The sequence below is a fragment of the Salmo salar genome, chromosome ssa18, assembly GCF_905237065.1.
Source record: "Salmo salar chromosome ssa18, Ssal_v3.1, whole genome shotgun sequence".
Lineage (NCBI taxonomy): Eukaryota > Metazoa > Chordata > Actinopteri > Salmoniformes > Salmonidae > Salmo > Salmo salar.
This window is the reverse complement of record NC_059459.1, coordinates 14,786,172-14,802,045: the sequence shown is the minus strand read 5'-3', so window position 1 is coordinate 14,802,045 and position 15,874 is coordinate 14,786,172. Positions and strand designations below refer to the sequence as shown.

General features: G+C 43.4%; 1 protein-coding gene across 8 annotated transcripts in view; it reads left to right on the top strand.

The window, feature by feature from the left end:
• The window catches only part of LOC106576680 (Golgi-specific brefeldin A-resistance guanine nucleotide exchange factor 1), a 74,152-nt gene that overhangs the window by 32,777 nt on the left and 25,501 nt on the right, over positions 1-15,874 (top strand). For 4 of the 8 annotated variants that reach the window (XM_014153976.2, XM_014153978.2, XM_014153979.2 and 1 more), the window contains exons 4-10: positions 3,566-3,697; positions 9,238-9,356; positions 9,666-9,774; positions 10,190-10,250; positions 13,370-13,424; positions 13,850-13,930; positions 15,368-15,515. In XM_014153976.2, coding sequence (XP_014009451.2) covers positions 3,566-3,697; positions 9,238-9,356; positions 9,666-9,774; positions 10,190-10,250; positions 13,370-13,424; positions 13,850-13,930; positions 15,368-15,515 — 705 coding nt within the window. Of the gene's footprint in view, positions 1-3,565; positions 3,698-9,237; positions 9,357-9,665; positions 9,775-10,189; positions 10,251-13,369; positions 13,425-13,849; positions 13,931-14,675; positions 14,712-15,367; positions 15,516-15,874 lie in introns of all 8 variants that reach the window. The other 4 variants (XM_014153983.2, XM_014153982.2, XM_014153981.2 and 1 more) reach the window with 2 other exon arrangements.

Here is a 15,874-nt window from a genome sequence, read left to right as displayed (position 1 = left end):
CTGGTACTGTATAAAACAGATTTTTTTTTGACTTCGCTGGACCTTTAACTTACTGTAATCGGACAAGGATTTAACCAAGGTTTACTGCCAGTGCACTAAGAATGTAATCTTCTTTGGCTTTGATGTATTGGGTATGAAAGTAAATAGTTATTGTATTTTCCTGTGTGTATTAATTTTTTTGCTCTTCACTTCTGAAGCAGCCCTCTCATATATAAAGTTCTGCCTTGATCTTGCGCTGCACTCTGCTGATAAGGCATAGCAGTTTTTCTACTCGACTTCACCACCATATACAGTATGATTCAGATTCACCATATGAAATCAGCAACAAATAGGTAGACTGATATATTAAAGAAAACAAACTGATTATTTATCAGGACATTCTCTTAGTGGTCTTGTGAATATCTTCTACTGGAGTCTACGTTACAGTGCCAGTTTACAGTTGGAGCACAGCTCCTCGTCCCTCCTAGTATTCCCTGTGTTTTAAGCCCTTTCTGCTCCACTGCCAATAGATGTGCATACGTTAGATGGTGTGGACTGAGGTGCTCTCCTGGGGGCAAAGGTTCAGGCGCTCCCTGTCTCTGCTGTGGTCGTTTGCAGAGGTAGGCCACACATGGCAGCACACACCAGGCAGTGTGGTTTTTATATAGAACGACTGAGTAACTCATTTCTGGTGATTATTTTATTTTTTTAAATTATTTTTTTAAAGGACGTTCTACTCCAAAATGAATGAAAATATAATTAAGCTGACACCATCTAAAATAATTTCCACCTCTAGAAATTAGCCAAATATCATAATGGTAAAATTATTTAAAATACTTTTTACATATTGGACCATGCATATAGCCTATGCATGGTTGATATTATCAGGTATGCTATTAGCAATACGTATTATCACCTGTAGCCAAACTGATGCAGCATAGTGTCTATAAATAAATGGGCTGATGCATGGGGCTGCCTATCTACATTTACCCTATTGGGCTAATCATTAGCTAGATCCCAAATGTGATCTTTGAACTAGTTAGCATCCTATTGATGACATTTATGTCCCAATAAACTTTCATAAACGGAGTGAATAGAATGTAGACCTACCTGTTAGGGTAACTTCAGGTGTTCTGCCACCCGGGGTAATACTGCCTGTACTTCTCACAGAAACCACTTCGTTACAATTTTCCCCCCAAAAAACTTTCCCTGGTTGCCAAGGTGTTTTACCCTAAATTATCCTACAATTGACCCATGTTACATTTAGCCTCACTCTCCCCTATGTACTCACAGCAACCATGCAACACTGGACTATGGTTCTAACATGGCCAAATGTCCTAGCTGTGCTTTTTAGTATAAAACAAATTGGACTTAAACAATGGTAAAATCTATTATGCCATACCGTATTTAATTTGGCTGATATTTAACGCACACGCGCACACACAGAGTTGGGAGGCAATAGGCTATACATATGTGGATGTGTAAGGGACTTTAATCCCCTTTTTTATATTGGCCAATGTCAGCTAGAGGTCAACCTAGTTATGGTGGTGCAGTGGCTGTCTTTATTTATTTCACTTCACAAGCCCTGGAGATTGAGCTGAAGTGAAGAGCCATATTTAGCCTTTATTTAAGAAGATTGGGCTGGCCTGCCAGGAGAGCTGTCTGATGGGCTAGCCCCTACTCACCGATGGCCAGCCAGATCAATACAACACAATTGAGTTCTCCAATTTGAGGGTCTTTGAGACGTAGCCGTGGCACTTACAGGGTGATCGCTTCTGATGAAGTCTTCATCAGCCTCTATTGACGGATTAATTTGAGGACCCTCCACCCCCATTCCCTTCTCTCCGAACTGTAAAGTAATGGATACTAAGCCCCCTCCTTTAAAAGTTTCTAAGAGCTGATGGATTGATAGATAGGAACACAACAGAGGTCGCCTTCTCTTTTTGGAGTTTACACAACCTCTTTTTAAGTTTGTTTTTGTTATTTCTGCCTTGATATCTGATGGGAGTGGGGATTACTTTTCAGAAGCGTTCAGGTGACCCTGTTCAGGCAGGTACTTCAGCATTGTGGCTAAATTTCCCAAATGGACCTTCCCCATAAAAGGAGCATTGAGGGTTTTCATGGGGAATACAAAGAAAACATCAGATTTCCCCCCCCCCCCAAAAAAATGAAGAAAAAGAAAATGCAAGACAGAGATTACTTTCAGAAGCAAGTCTAAGAGCGACCTGGCGTCTGATGAAAGGTTGTGGAAATGTCCAAATTATTAAATATTTGATGTCCAAACAAGCCGCGGGGATATTGGATATCGCAAGCTAATGCGCGGTGGTCACGTGCAATCTTGGAAATTGGTCAAGGCTCGTCTCAGCCTTTTGAAGTCACAAGTCGTTTTTTGGAGTTTAGAGTAGCTGCTCTAGAGGAAGCCTAATCCGTGTGGTATTACTACGGCAAGCAGTGTTTCAACAGCACGCCAAACGGTGTTCGTGACTCCACTAATTTGTCCGTTTGTTGTTTTACCTGGTTTGTATTTTGCAGCCCCTCTCGACCCCCATCTCTTTCTCTTGGTTACCCTCAGAGGGAGCGGTTACCTCCTCGGATTGGCCCGAGGTGGTTTCCCATCGCGAAAGATGCAAAGCGATTTTCGTTTCTCTGTGACTTGATTAAGAGGAAGATTTGGGGCATCTTCCTCTCCAGCTGTGTTTTGTTGTCTGTGGTGTAACCCGGCTTTAGTCTTTCATTTATACACCACAATCAGGCTCTTGTGGGTGCTTTAGAATACGCTTGTTCAATGTCTTTCACTCCATGTCTTTTGTCCATATGTTTTGTGATTTGTCATGGAATATGTAAACATGCAAACACTGTCGGTCGTTATGGGATTTCTTCCAGTCGCTGTGACCCCTCCGAGCCACCAGCAACCCTCACCCCCACACCAAGCCCAGTCACTCTCCAGTCATTTTCATTAATGCTAAATCCCACATCCTACACAGCTGCCTTAAAAAAAAGCTTTTGGAAATTGAGTTGTAATAAGATACCATGTGCTGCCAAGGTGAATAAGAGGCGGCTCTTGAATGCCTCTCACTCCCTCTGTCTTTCACTCACACACACACACACACACACACACACACACACACACACACACACACACACCACACACTTCGCTCCATGTTGTTCTCATCTCTTACTGTACTGGAGCAGTGGGAGAAGGTTACAACCTCCTGAGCAGCTAATTCCCCATTGATCTGCCCTGGGGCACCAGAGCTGTTGACACAGACCTTTTTATAGAGAGCAGAGAAAAGTCCTCACACTGCCGTTCACTACTCTGTTCTGCATGTTTTTGCACAACAGCAGAACTGAGGCTAAGGCCCTACCGAGACTTACCACACTTGGGATTTGAAGATCCCACTGCCATGATAAGGGAAGATAACTGAGAGCATTAAAATATTGGGAAGAAATATTTCTCCATGGTGGAGACCATGTGATCTGTAACACTGAAAAAAGGCCACATCTATTTGGTACAGTACACTGCTATATATATATATATATCAGTGTTCAGGGTTGACTGACCTGTCCCCTCTCTCTGTCTCCACAGAGCTGTCAGATGTGGAGCCTAACGTATTCCTGCGGCCTTTCCTGGAGGTGGTACGATCTGAAGACACCACCGGACCAATCACAGGCTTGGCCCTCACCTCTGTCAACAAGTTCCTGTCCTATGGCCTCATAGGTGAGTAGCACAGCTGTCCTCAGACAGACAGACAGGTCAGGGAAAAAAACAACACTTGTCCTATTGGTAAGCTTTGATGATACATACAGTGATGTCAGTTATTTAGCCTAAAATGTAAAACTTACATATATTTATGTGTGGGACCACTACATTGTTCTTAAAGACAGCTTTCCATGAAGAGGGTGAGTTGGTTATATTGTCAGTGTTTCCCCTAGGATTTCTTTTCAGCAGTAGAGAAAACGTAGTGGGCCAGCAGGACTTCGTCATTGCGCTAACGCTAGTTAGCAATTGCGCTAATGCTAGTTAGCAAAGTCCATCAATCTGCACATATAAATATTGTCTCCATGAGTTCATTTGGCTTAATTGCTAAAACCACGCACTATCCTTTTAAAAGCACGTCTCAGCAGAAATATTTAAAAATATAAATGTTTTCTTTTTGGAGTGGCGGCAATGATTTAGCAGCAACAAGGGCGTCTCTGCTAAATTAATATTGGGGAAACACTGTTGTCAATCCTGTGAGAACTGTCATCATGGACTCCCTCTGGCTTTAGGCAAACCAAGAATGATGAGTTCTCACTAGCAATGCCTAAATGGACTTGTTTTTTACTACACAAATAGCACAGCCTGTCCTTGCTAGCATCATCGTGGAAATATGGCAGGCGTCCGCCAGTTGTTGTTAAAAGTTTGAAATAAGCATCACCAGATGTTATTCTAAATGGCAGGGGGTGAATAAATGATGGTACAGTACATCTCTGACCGTTGAAACAGCTGCAACCCCTCCCTAAACTAAATAAGCGCCATTTGGACATTGAATAACACCATTTAACGATTCCCGTCCTGAACTTTTTATTGAGCTGTATTTTTATCATTCAGCTGTTATGTTATCCAATATTCAGTTAATAAAACATATGTGAACGGTAGGCTAGGTGTAATTTGATTTCAGCACCATGATCATTGCTACGATGTCTTTTTCTGACTGATCCAACAAGCCCTTAGAATACCTGGCAAACTGGATCTAGACACACGAACGCACTCAAACACACAACCCGCACATACACACACCACACTCGCATGCATCACAGTCACAAGCACACACACCATCACAGTTCACCCCCTCACAAATCACTTCCCTACTCCCAGAGCCACTGTCCGTCACTCAAAACCCAGCGCCTGCTTCCTAATCCTGTAACCCCCCCCGCGCGCGCGCACCTCATCAGTGGGGTTCAAAGGGACGTGTAACCATGGAAACCTGACCCAGCGGCTCTCAAGACAATGGCCCTCCAGCGCAGAATGAAGAGAAGGATATGACACGCTCAGATATTACCCTCCGTTTGAATTCAACCCATGTTCCTCAAGTGCTGTGAGGTCTTTCCCAGCTTGTTAACACTGAAGTTAAAGGCATTGTTTTCCCCTAGCCTCCATCTTAGTCTGCTCACATGGCAAGTGGCTAGTTGGAGCACACAGTTGTTGGACATATTAAGAAACTGATAATGGTTACGAGGTACTGATTGTATTGGACATTAATACATTCATTTTTCAACTGGATATTACTGTACAGTAAATGTAGTGTAGCTGTTGTTAAATACTTGGAAACGTTTTACTGAAATGTGAAATAAGAGTTGCGACAGATTTTTATCTATACTGTATTGTGATTTAAATTGTAAAATAAATTCTACGCCTTCCTGAAAATGTTGTAACCTATTGGAATTGGTTTAGAAATGTAATCTATTTAGATATTAACATTATTCACTAGAATAACTTATTCAAAGGCTGGTAATCAAGTTGGTTCTGAGGTCTCGTTGATTAGCCAGTAAGTAGTGCCAAATTGCACGGCTTAATTACCATTTCAGACCAGAAAGTTCCTAATACTACCCAGGTTGTTTTCTTTAGAGGAAGTGCCAGTAGCTAGTAATTTAGAATTGACTGCCGAGTCAGAGAGCAACCTGTTACCTTAGTAACCAGGTGAACAAGAGACGGTCTGTATCATGTTCATAGAGGAATATGAGATTGAATGAATGACCTTTCAGAGTCAAAGGGCTTTTATACTAATGAGACTGCAACACCAGTCTATTCTGATTATCTCCAGTGAAAAGTCAGCTTAGTATCCCTCTGTAGTCCAGACGTTTATGAGAGCTGGCTATCTATATTAGCTAAAGATATGACCTGTAGCATGTATTAGCACTGCGCATGTAGGTCTACTCCATCTAGCAATACTTTGGGAAAACGCGTCTTGCTTTCAAAACCCCCAGCCAAAGGAAATGTCTCAGTCATTTTTACTCAATTGTCCATTTGTCACTCCGTTGTACAAGTGGGGTAGTTGAGGTAAGAGGTTTAAATTGACTTCTGTTAATAGTGAATTACTGACACGAAGACGGGCAGAGGGCTGATCCTGATAAACACTGCCATCTGCTGGCTGCAGTGGCAAAAATGATGTTAAGATTTCCTGGTCTGTCACTCAGTTGTTTTTGATCATTTATTTTATGGGAATTTGTCATTTATATTTTTTCCCATTTAGATGTATGGTAAAACTATCACTAAATAGAATCTCATTTAATTTTGCAACATCAGCTTACATTGAATAGGGATCGATTCACTGAGTTCTTCTTCACTATACAGGAAATATGGAAACAAAGAAGAGTTGCCTTCAAGTATCACGACTGAAAAGTCCAATTGCCAAAACATGTTAATAACAGGGATAATGCGGCCACTGGTGGCATGCTAAATACGTCCCTCTTAGTCTGTCTGCTTTCTTGTATAGACGTCGTGGTTTTGCTTTGTCTTTGAATGATTACAGAGCTCTGCTGTCTCCTGTGCCTACGATGTGGTGAGGAGGGCGCAGTGCAAGTTTGCACACATTACTTAATATCCCCTCCAAGGCTCCTCTCTCCGGAGAACCACACCACAGCATGTAGCCTTGTTCCTTTAACCCTGTGTGTCACGCCGAACATGTTCCCCCTCGCTTTGTCCCATGTCTCCCTTCCTCTGTTAGCAATGGGCCCTGCCTGATCCCCCCCCCTGTCTCCCTGGGGGGTCCAGAGAAGAAAAGAGGGGGACATTTCATTTAGTGTGGGCTAATTCCGCTCAATCTGTGGCCTGAGGTCTGCTGGCATGGAGGGAGTGCTGGCCTAAGCCCCTCCACTGACAGACATCCCGATCCCCACCCGTCTCTTCTCCTCTCCTCAACCACATCCCTCAGAGCCCAGCTCCACTCAGCCTGCCGAAAGCAGCCATGGCCACAACTGCCTTATAGGGCTCATAGGACGGCTCCACTGAGCATTTGCCACCACTACCCGCTTAGAAGAGGCGTAAAATATCACACTGGTTTTCTAATGAGTGTTTTACATCAAAAAAGGCATTTTATAGAACTCCAAATTTGTTTCACCTAAAGGCCAGTAAAGTAAACTTTGAATGCAGCGAAACTATTATTGCAACATTTGGCGTTCTTATAGAGGTATTTTATTAAAATGTTACCTGGGCTGTCTGACAATGGGTTGTAGTGGCTTTCAGAAGGGGAACAAGTGAGCAAACCTGACTTCACTTAGACCAGGGGATAGCACCAGTCCTTTTGTTGGGTTTGAGGAGATGTATTGGTCATTGTACAGTATGTGGAGTTTTTATGTGTGTGGCATTCTGAAAGCCACTCTCCTCTCACTCGACAGCATTTCCAGTCAGCCTTTCCAGCCCCCCCTACAACCACACACACACACAGCCAGTCTCTGGTGTTATTTTAACAATGGTCCGTCCCTTCTTAGGCCGTCCTCTGGAGACTCTGCCAAGAGGGATTAGTATTTTATATCACTTCTGACATTCTGCTGGATAGCCTGTGGCTCCAGTTTCTGTGGTGGGATGAGACGTTTTCAGGGCAACTTCCACGGTTGTTGTTGCCCTTGTCTCTTGAGGGACGTTAGCATGACTTGGTTTCAGTCTAACCGCGTTTCGGCGTCCGCCCAACTCGGTGACTTGTATCATTCACTCAAGTTTTCTCAAAGCGTCGACAAACGCTCCAAGACTTTAAACACACACATTTGTTAAGCATCTCAACTGGGAAGTCACTTCTCCCTCTTCATTTTGCTAATGACAGCGATTATCGACGGTCAGGCTAAACCCCTCCCCGGCCTAAACCACTCCTATTGTTTCTATCAATAGATGGAATGTTGTGTGGCGTCATGGCTCTACCTGGAAAAGCTTTCACTTATTATCCCACTCCTTCACCTAGTATGCTCTGCACTTATTAGGCCTAGTTAATGAAATGCTCCTTTTAAGAGCGATGGGGAAAGAAAAACATGCTGGCTCCAGGCTGCTATCTGGCTCCGGTTGGGTTTCAAAACACTGGCTCCTGTTGCCTAGACAGCCAATTGGCCAGCACTGCCCACAAAAGGCCACATCTGGTGATTAGATCTCCAGGCTTTGAAGGACCTTCGGGATGGACCAGCTAGATTTGTGTGTGTGTGTGTGTGTGTGTGTGTGTGTGTGTGTGTGTGTGTGTGTGTGTGTGTGTGTGAGACCATCAGATGTGTAAGACTTATTGGATCCAGTCTTGCAGTGCTATCACTTGTCAGAAAACCTGCGTTCTCGCTGCATTATCTGTTTGACAGCAGCTGTCTCTGCATCAAACATGCATTCACGTAATGATGCACTCCTAGATTTGTTTAGTTTCCCCTCTTGCCTTAGAATGGTATTTTACTTGGCTTTTTAGCCATTTAATTGATTCAATTGCTTCAATTGACAAAAATGTGTCCTCTCTGATCATATTGGAGGATTTGTGGTTTACTTGGTCTGGAAAACAATTTCTGGCTCAGATTTCGTGAATATCAAACGTTTCACAGGTTGGCTTGTTGCACATTGCTAACATCTGTTAAGAGGGTAATCTCAATGTGCATTCCTTTCAATAATACTGTCCTCGACCTGCCTTCTTTGAACTGGCCACCTACTGCAACTTTCCCCTTGTCCGTTCTATCTTGTTTTGAAGGACAATGCTTTTTTTATTTCATTTTTATTTAACCTTTATTTAACTAGGAAAGTCAGTTAAGAACAAATTCTTATTTACAATGATGGGGAACAGTGGGTTAACTGCCTTGTTCAGGGGCAGAACGACAGATTTTTACCTTGTCAGCTCGGGGAATCGATCCAGCAACCTTTCGGTTACTGGCCCAACACTCTAACCACTAGGCTACCTGCTATCCATATTTGAACAGTGTAATGTGCCTCTCACAGCTTCATTTTATTTCTATTTAACCTTTTATTTAATTGGGCAAGTCAGTTAAGAACAAATTCTTATTTACAATGACTGCCTACAATGACTGCCTACACCGGCCAAACCCGGACAACGCTGCGTGCCGCCCTATGGGGCTCCCAATCACGGCCGGTTGTGATACAACCTGGATTGGTTTCAGATGAATTTGTCACTTTAATTCAGCTAAAGTGTTGAGGGGAACTTGGCAGCTTGAATGAGCAGTGTATGAAAGAAGCTGTTTTAGAAAATGTCTGCGGAAAAAGACGATGACGATGACAGCGGACTTCTTGTTGTCTGTCCTATGCAGATGCTAACCATGAGGCGGCAGCAGAGGCCATTGAGAACATGGCAGACGCCGTCACACACGCCAGATTCGTAGGGACGGACCCCGCCAGCGATGAAGTGGTGCTCATGAAAATCCTACAGGTAATCTTCTAGCTAAAATCTTTCAGCTAATGGTGCACCAGAAAATTATTAATCAAATGTGTTTATTTCAAACAAGCCCAAGGGCTGCATATCAAATGTCACCCTGTTTACAGTAGTACTCTGTCATAGTATGACACTTCACTATATGGGGGATGTGTTGTCATTTGAAATTTTATACAAGTGTCCTACGTGCATGAATACCCTGGCTGGATTCCCTTTGAGGTGTAACATTTACTTTACGATACCTCGTAAAAGAACTGAGATGACCACTCAATGTTACACACACACACACTGCGTCTGCCGTGACAGGTCCTGAGGACCTTGCTGCTCACGCCCGTCGGTGCCCACCTGACCAACGAGTCTGTGTGCGAGATCATGCAGTCGTGTTTCCGCATCTGTTTCGAGGTGCGCCTCAGCGGTGAGTTGTGTCTCTAATTCTCCCAGGGATTGATAGACTTCTAGTCCACATGCTTTGTTAGAAAGAAACTCTAAGCTGTATTTTATGAAGCTTTTCCAGGGGAAAAATATCAGGAACTCGTAGATATGAACCTGATTTGCACGTTTAGCTTCCATGGCCTCCGGGGTTCTCCATCACACCAGCCTAACAATATGTTGAGTTCTACCGCTCAACTCCAACTCTCACCCCCTCCAGGCCTTCTGCCCTTAGTTCACTAACACCCCTTACCCCTCCCCCCAGTCCCTGAGATGTGCATTAACAGAACACCCTCCTAATCCTGGCCAAACACATACAGACAGGAGGTCCCAGCCTGGCCTCTCTCCTCTTGTCCTCTGGGCTCTAATGGCACCTGCCCTGTTTGTTTTGCCCTCCACAGAGCTCCTGAGGAAATCAGCCGAACACACACTGGTAGACATGGTGCAGCTGCTGTTCTCCAGGTAAACGGGGTGGGGTTGGGTGTGTGTGTGACAAGCTCAATCCCCCCCCCCCCACCATACACTGTGACTGGAAACCTTCAGGAAATTAACTTCCAGTTTGTCTATAGAGACCCATTTCTATTAGGTTATTGGATTAGAGCACCTACCCAGAAACCACTGGGAGGCAAAGGTGTAGGGTTCGGGTTACTTCACTGTGTTCTGTTTAAATTGCAAATCTGTTTAATTATACAAGTATGGGACACTTTCATTTGAAGATAATTTAGTAAACTTAAACTACATATGAAAGTCCCTGCCCTCGTTATAAGACCTGCGAACCAACGTTTTTGTAAACAACATTGGTAAACTGTGGTGTAGTGGTACCTAGAGAAGTCGGTATACTCTAACTTTGCCACAAAATTTCCAAACCGCCTGCCCGGCAAAGGAAGGGGATTTAAAAAAAAAAGCTTTCCTATAGATTTATCAGGTTGTCACTCTCATAATCTAACTTTTTTTTAATAAAAATATATATTTTAAATAAGTTTCTACCACAATTCTTAAACCACATCAGGAGACACTTTTTTAGGTACTGTACAATATCCTATTGCAGAGTTTGCAAAACAAATGCCCTCTCGATTGATGCAAATCATCACTAGCATTTTGACAGGCTAGGCTTACTTCAGTCAACATTTTAATTGGGAAGGTTTTTTGGGAAATCCCTTAGACATGTTCATTCAAACAGCCCATGATGACTGACATGCACATCGCAAAGATTCAACCAAGACTTCGTACCAAACTTTTTCAGTACCTTGTTTGCATACCCATTGTTGCCTTAGTTACCATTTACTGGTAGATATAAGTTGAAACGTCTTTCCTACCTACCGGCTACCAATGTCGTTCATCTGTGAGCTGCTCAATGCAACAACCAGTTGAGAGCTGCGTGCTCTCTTGCTGCCCACAGATGATATTCCGCTGAAACTAGGCTACCGTTATGTGTGCAGCACATTCATATATTTCAAGTGCTTTGTGTTGGCTACTTTGTGGATGATTTCTCTATTGTACTAAATAATTGATAAGCGTATTCCTCCACTGTGATAAGCATCAGTGGGGATTAAGAAGTGAGTATACGCAATGCCCACTGGAAGAAAGTGGGTATACGTCATATACCTGTGTATACCCTCCACTACACCACTGATGTTAAAGCAACAATGGTCATCATTCAATATTTTTTTTATACTAAAGTTGGTTTACCATCAACTGGTGATGGTGTATAATGCTTTGGAAGCCTCAATAGGTATTATCGTTAAATATGTTAACGTCCTCAGCAACACTTTGCATCTTAATTTGCCTCTGCATTCAGAGGTCACTGGTTCACTAATGCAATAACATGCTTTTTCTACCGGCATTTAGCATAGGGTGGCTCCACATCGCTTCCCCACCTCCTCTCCCAGAGGCCCGTACATTAGACTTCCAGTCACATCGTCTCACAGACGAGGGGATAAGCCTGCAGAGCGCCAGACTATATGATCTGCATATAGATGAAGAGGAGCGGCTCCCCCATAAACACACACACGTAGAATTAGCATGGCCATTAATCCTGCCAGAAATGATCTGAAAATAATCCGGAATAGAGTCGTCTCATTCTCTAAATGTATTAGGCCCCCCTGCCACCGCGAGAACAAACAGAGCTCAAAATAAAGGCACGGTGTAATTCTGTCTTGGAGGCGCGTGGACGTCAGGCGAGGCTATTTGATGCAGGATTTGTTAAAAAACGTGGTGTTGTCTTTCACAATAGAGCCAGTTGATATCACCAAGTCACCGTCAGCACGTTCTTAGTCCATTTGTGTCAGTGCTGGGAGTTGTGTTATGCCCTGTAGCAGCTTGTTATCATATTTCTTACGGCACTGTGTTGGTTGTTGGATATTCAAATAGACTGCAACGGCTGTCATTATTTTCTAAGGAGGCATCTGTGTCCGTGGTTAAAAAAAAAGTAGGCCTATTACTGCCCTTTTCCCAGCATGCAAGTACCTTGAGGATGCCTATAACACCACGCCCTCATTTGTCGGTGTCTTTATTGGCTGACCAGCCCCCCCTCCCCTCTTGTCCACAGCTCGTCCATAATAAAGATGTGAGCGCCTTGGGCAGCCCCCCCCCCCAGGCTGGGCGTAATGAGCAGCGGATCTCATCGAGTGCTCACGAGGAGGCTTAGATCGCCTGCTGAAAGTATTAGGGATGTTAATCTGTTGGACCCACAGATCATCCAATAATCGAGCTTGCAAGACAAGACTATTAACGCGGGAGTTAACGTCAGGGGCCTGTCTCTCTGTGTGTGTGTGTGTGTGAGACAGCCAGTGACATCTCATTCGCCGTAAAGCCCAAGAGTCCACAGAGCACAAGGCTCTCAGACAATGTGTGATGCGTTAGAGAACATTACGCTGCACAGCTCATCTCATCAAGCCACTGAGAAGCTCATCTGGGTCCGGGAATGAATGCCCTCCGAGACAGATTGCTTCTGTCAGCCTAGTACCTCATAAGAATTTCTCTCTCTCTCTCTGTTTATGATTATTTTCATGGAAGTTTGGTTAGTTAAAAAAATAACTTTTGTTAAGCAATTGTCAACTTGTACACCAGCTGTTTCTCTTCTTCTGTCTGCAAGCCTTTGAGAGATTTCATATTATTTCAGCTAAGATTACCAACAAATGTACAGGTTCTTTGTCCCTGCATGGATATTGAGGTTACACAATAGATTTTTTTCAGTGTGGTATATAAGAACATTCAGAGTAGTCTCCATGTTAGTCTAAACGGTGTTATGCAAGTAGCTACTTCCCTTGGCGTCACAAAGTTTGCTAGGGCTCAAAACCATCTGTGCTCTCACCCTGCATATTCAGTGTGCAGGTTGAAATGAAAATGACTCATCTTTAAATATTTTCTGCAAATGGGCAAACTGCTTTATTGGTGTGGATATCAGGTTTCCTGTCGCCTCGGTGGCTGATGAATGAATTACCTTGAATTGACGGTAGAGGTTGAGAAGGCACAGGGGCTCAACACAGAGGGAGGAAAGAATAGGATAATTGATCACATAGCTACATTAATGTAGCTGTATTTGTCAGACAATTGACATCTATTTTCCATTTTTCTTCCAGACTACCCCAATTTAAAGAGGAGGCCAAAAGTTTTGTGGGTGCTAACATGAAGAAGGTAAACTCAAATTAGGCCTAGATGTTGAATGTGCCTCTACTCTCTGGCTATGACTAATTTGCTTGCAATCCCCCCCTCCCTTTGTCTCCCCCTTGTTCCTGTCATCCCCATGGTGCTGTGAATAATCATTGTACTCTGCAGGGATGGCCACCGCAACAAACCCTCTATTGGTTCTGAAACTAGAGTGCATGAAGTATCCAACAGGGAAGAAATTAAACCTTTTTTACTGGGTCTCTACTCCCTCACAGCTAAATACAGGATACCCCAAATGCCCTTCCCTCCTCCCTCTGCTTCCACCCATCAAGATGGCGTTCTTTCCCAATATCACCTCTGTCTCATCGGATGCTGCCTTTAAAAAAAAAGATTTTGATTTTCTTTGAGTTCCTCCTTTCAAACTGCTCATTTGCCTGTGTTCCCTCCCACAGATCCCATCCTGTATCCTGGACACACAGGATCTTATTTGTGCAGAACAGCCTATAAACACCAATCAGAGGGGCTTAGAGAGGGTACTTGATAAAGACACAACTTTCAATTGGCTTTCGCTAGTGCATTGAAATGGGCCAGGATAGCATGGCTTTCTGGAGTGAATGCATGAAGGTGCATTTGAGGGATATTTCAGCATTTTCTTAGGACTTTGGTTTCAAGGAATTTCATATTTCCATAAAGCATATTTTAAATCCATTTATTCAAATAGTTTTTCCCACTTAACAACTTAATTCAACTTAATTTAATGGAAAATAAATGTTGGCTAATAGTTTCAGGCTGTACGACAAAATAAGTTACTTCATTTTTCTTTTCTTTTTTTTATGTGGTCATACCCATTTTTGTATATTTGCATCGTGTAGTTTAGATTGGACATTTCACTGACATTTCTGGTTTTAGCCTCATACCACAAAAAAACTCCACATAAGTGACTTTGTTTCACAATCATACCCCATCAAACCTAGACTCCAAATGGACAAATCGTACAAATAAAAATAGTAATGGGCTTGAAGCAGTTCCGATATGAAGCCTGCCATTCTGTCTGATTGCCTGACCTTAACCGTTTTGTCTGCTCATTCTTGAACATCTTCGTATGGAGCCTGCGTCCCCTCCCTCCTGACCCACCACCCCTTCCCCAAACAAACCCATCCCTGGCGAGTTTGCATGGTGCTCTGTTCCATGCATCACTGACTGAGTCTCTTGTCTGTGTGCTGGTGCTAAAATGTCGTCCATCACTAATCACGGGCACCTGCCCCCTTCTCTCCTGAGGCTTACAATATCTTGTGGAAAAACAAACGAGTGCAGGTAAGGAGACTCTGGTGCCTCAGTTGGAGAATGACCTTCCCTACTTCCTATCCACCCTGCCCCTCCTCCCTTCTTATTCAGAACCCATTTGCCACCCCCTTTGGAAGATTCATACACAATGCGATGGGGGCCAAAATGTTTAAAATATTTGTCTACCATATTGGACATGCATCTAATGGTAGATGTATTGATTTTGTTAGATGTGTAGAGTACACAAACAAAGCCATGCCGTGGGGTTAGTCTGTAGAATGAAACAGATCTTACTGCGTGCATTTTTTTGATGGTTGCTTGAATTTGTTTCTTGTGATTGTCACTTTTTGTTGTATAGTCTTTTAATTCACCCTCATAGGTATATTGTATCTTGCCATTGGGGATACTTCTATGCAGTCTCAACATTTGCTAAACAGAATGAAGCATGTGGCTGCATTTTTGTGTACGGTAACTGTCTTGTGTTTTCAGATGTCTGTCTGTTACTTTCTGTTTTAAGACGGTCACTGTCCAAGTGTGTAAATGATCCAGAAGGATCCTATTGCTTTTAAAAGTCCAACCTGATGCAATACCCTCATCTGTACAATGTGATATTACAACACCCCCTGCCAAGCGCATAGCCAGCGGTTGTGTGTGAATGTATACTGAGTGTGTTCTACTGGTTCCAGCTGAAGATGCGTGCTGGTGGGATGAGCGAGTCATCAAAGTGGAAGAAGCAGAAGCGCTTGCCCCGGCCCCCCCATCACATGGTACGAAGCGCCTCGGGTGGATTGGAGCAGGCCCCTCCCGCCACCCTTAGCAACAACAACCTCACTGGTGAGACACCATTTTCTAAAGAGCTTAGCTTTTAAAAAAAAACAAACATTTTTAATCAGAGTTCAGAACATCTTTCACATTTTATTGGTTTTTCAGACTGAGTTAGAAACCAGGTCGTGGGGATAGACATAGGAGGTGGTACATTAAGGAAGGATAGTCTGCCGAGCAGAGGCTTGAACCCCCGTCGCCGTGGGGGCATAAGTGGTCAGAGGTCAGGACTCCAGCACTTCTATGATCTTTTTAAATGAACTTTTCATCTATTACTGCTACCACGTTGCGGTAACCGGAAGACGGACCATTGACCGACGATCTCAATGCATCTCACATCAATAACAAACGCTTCGTTAGTAATGAGCAAA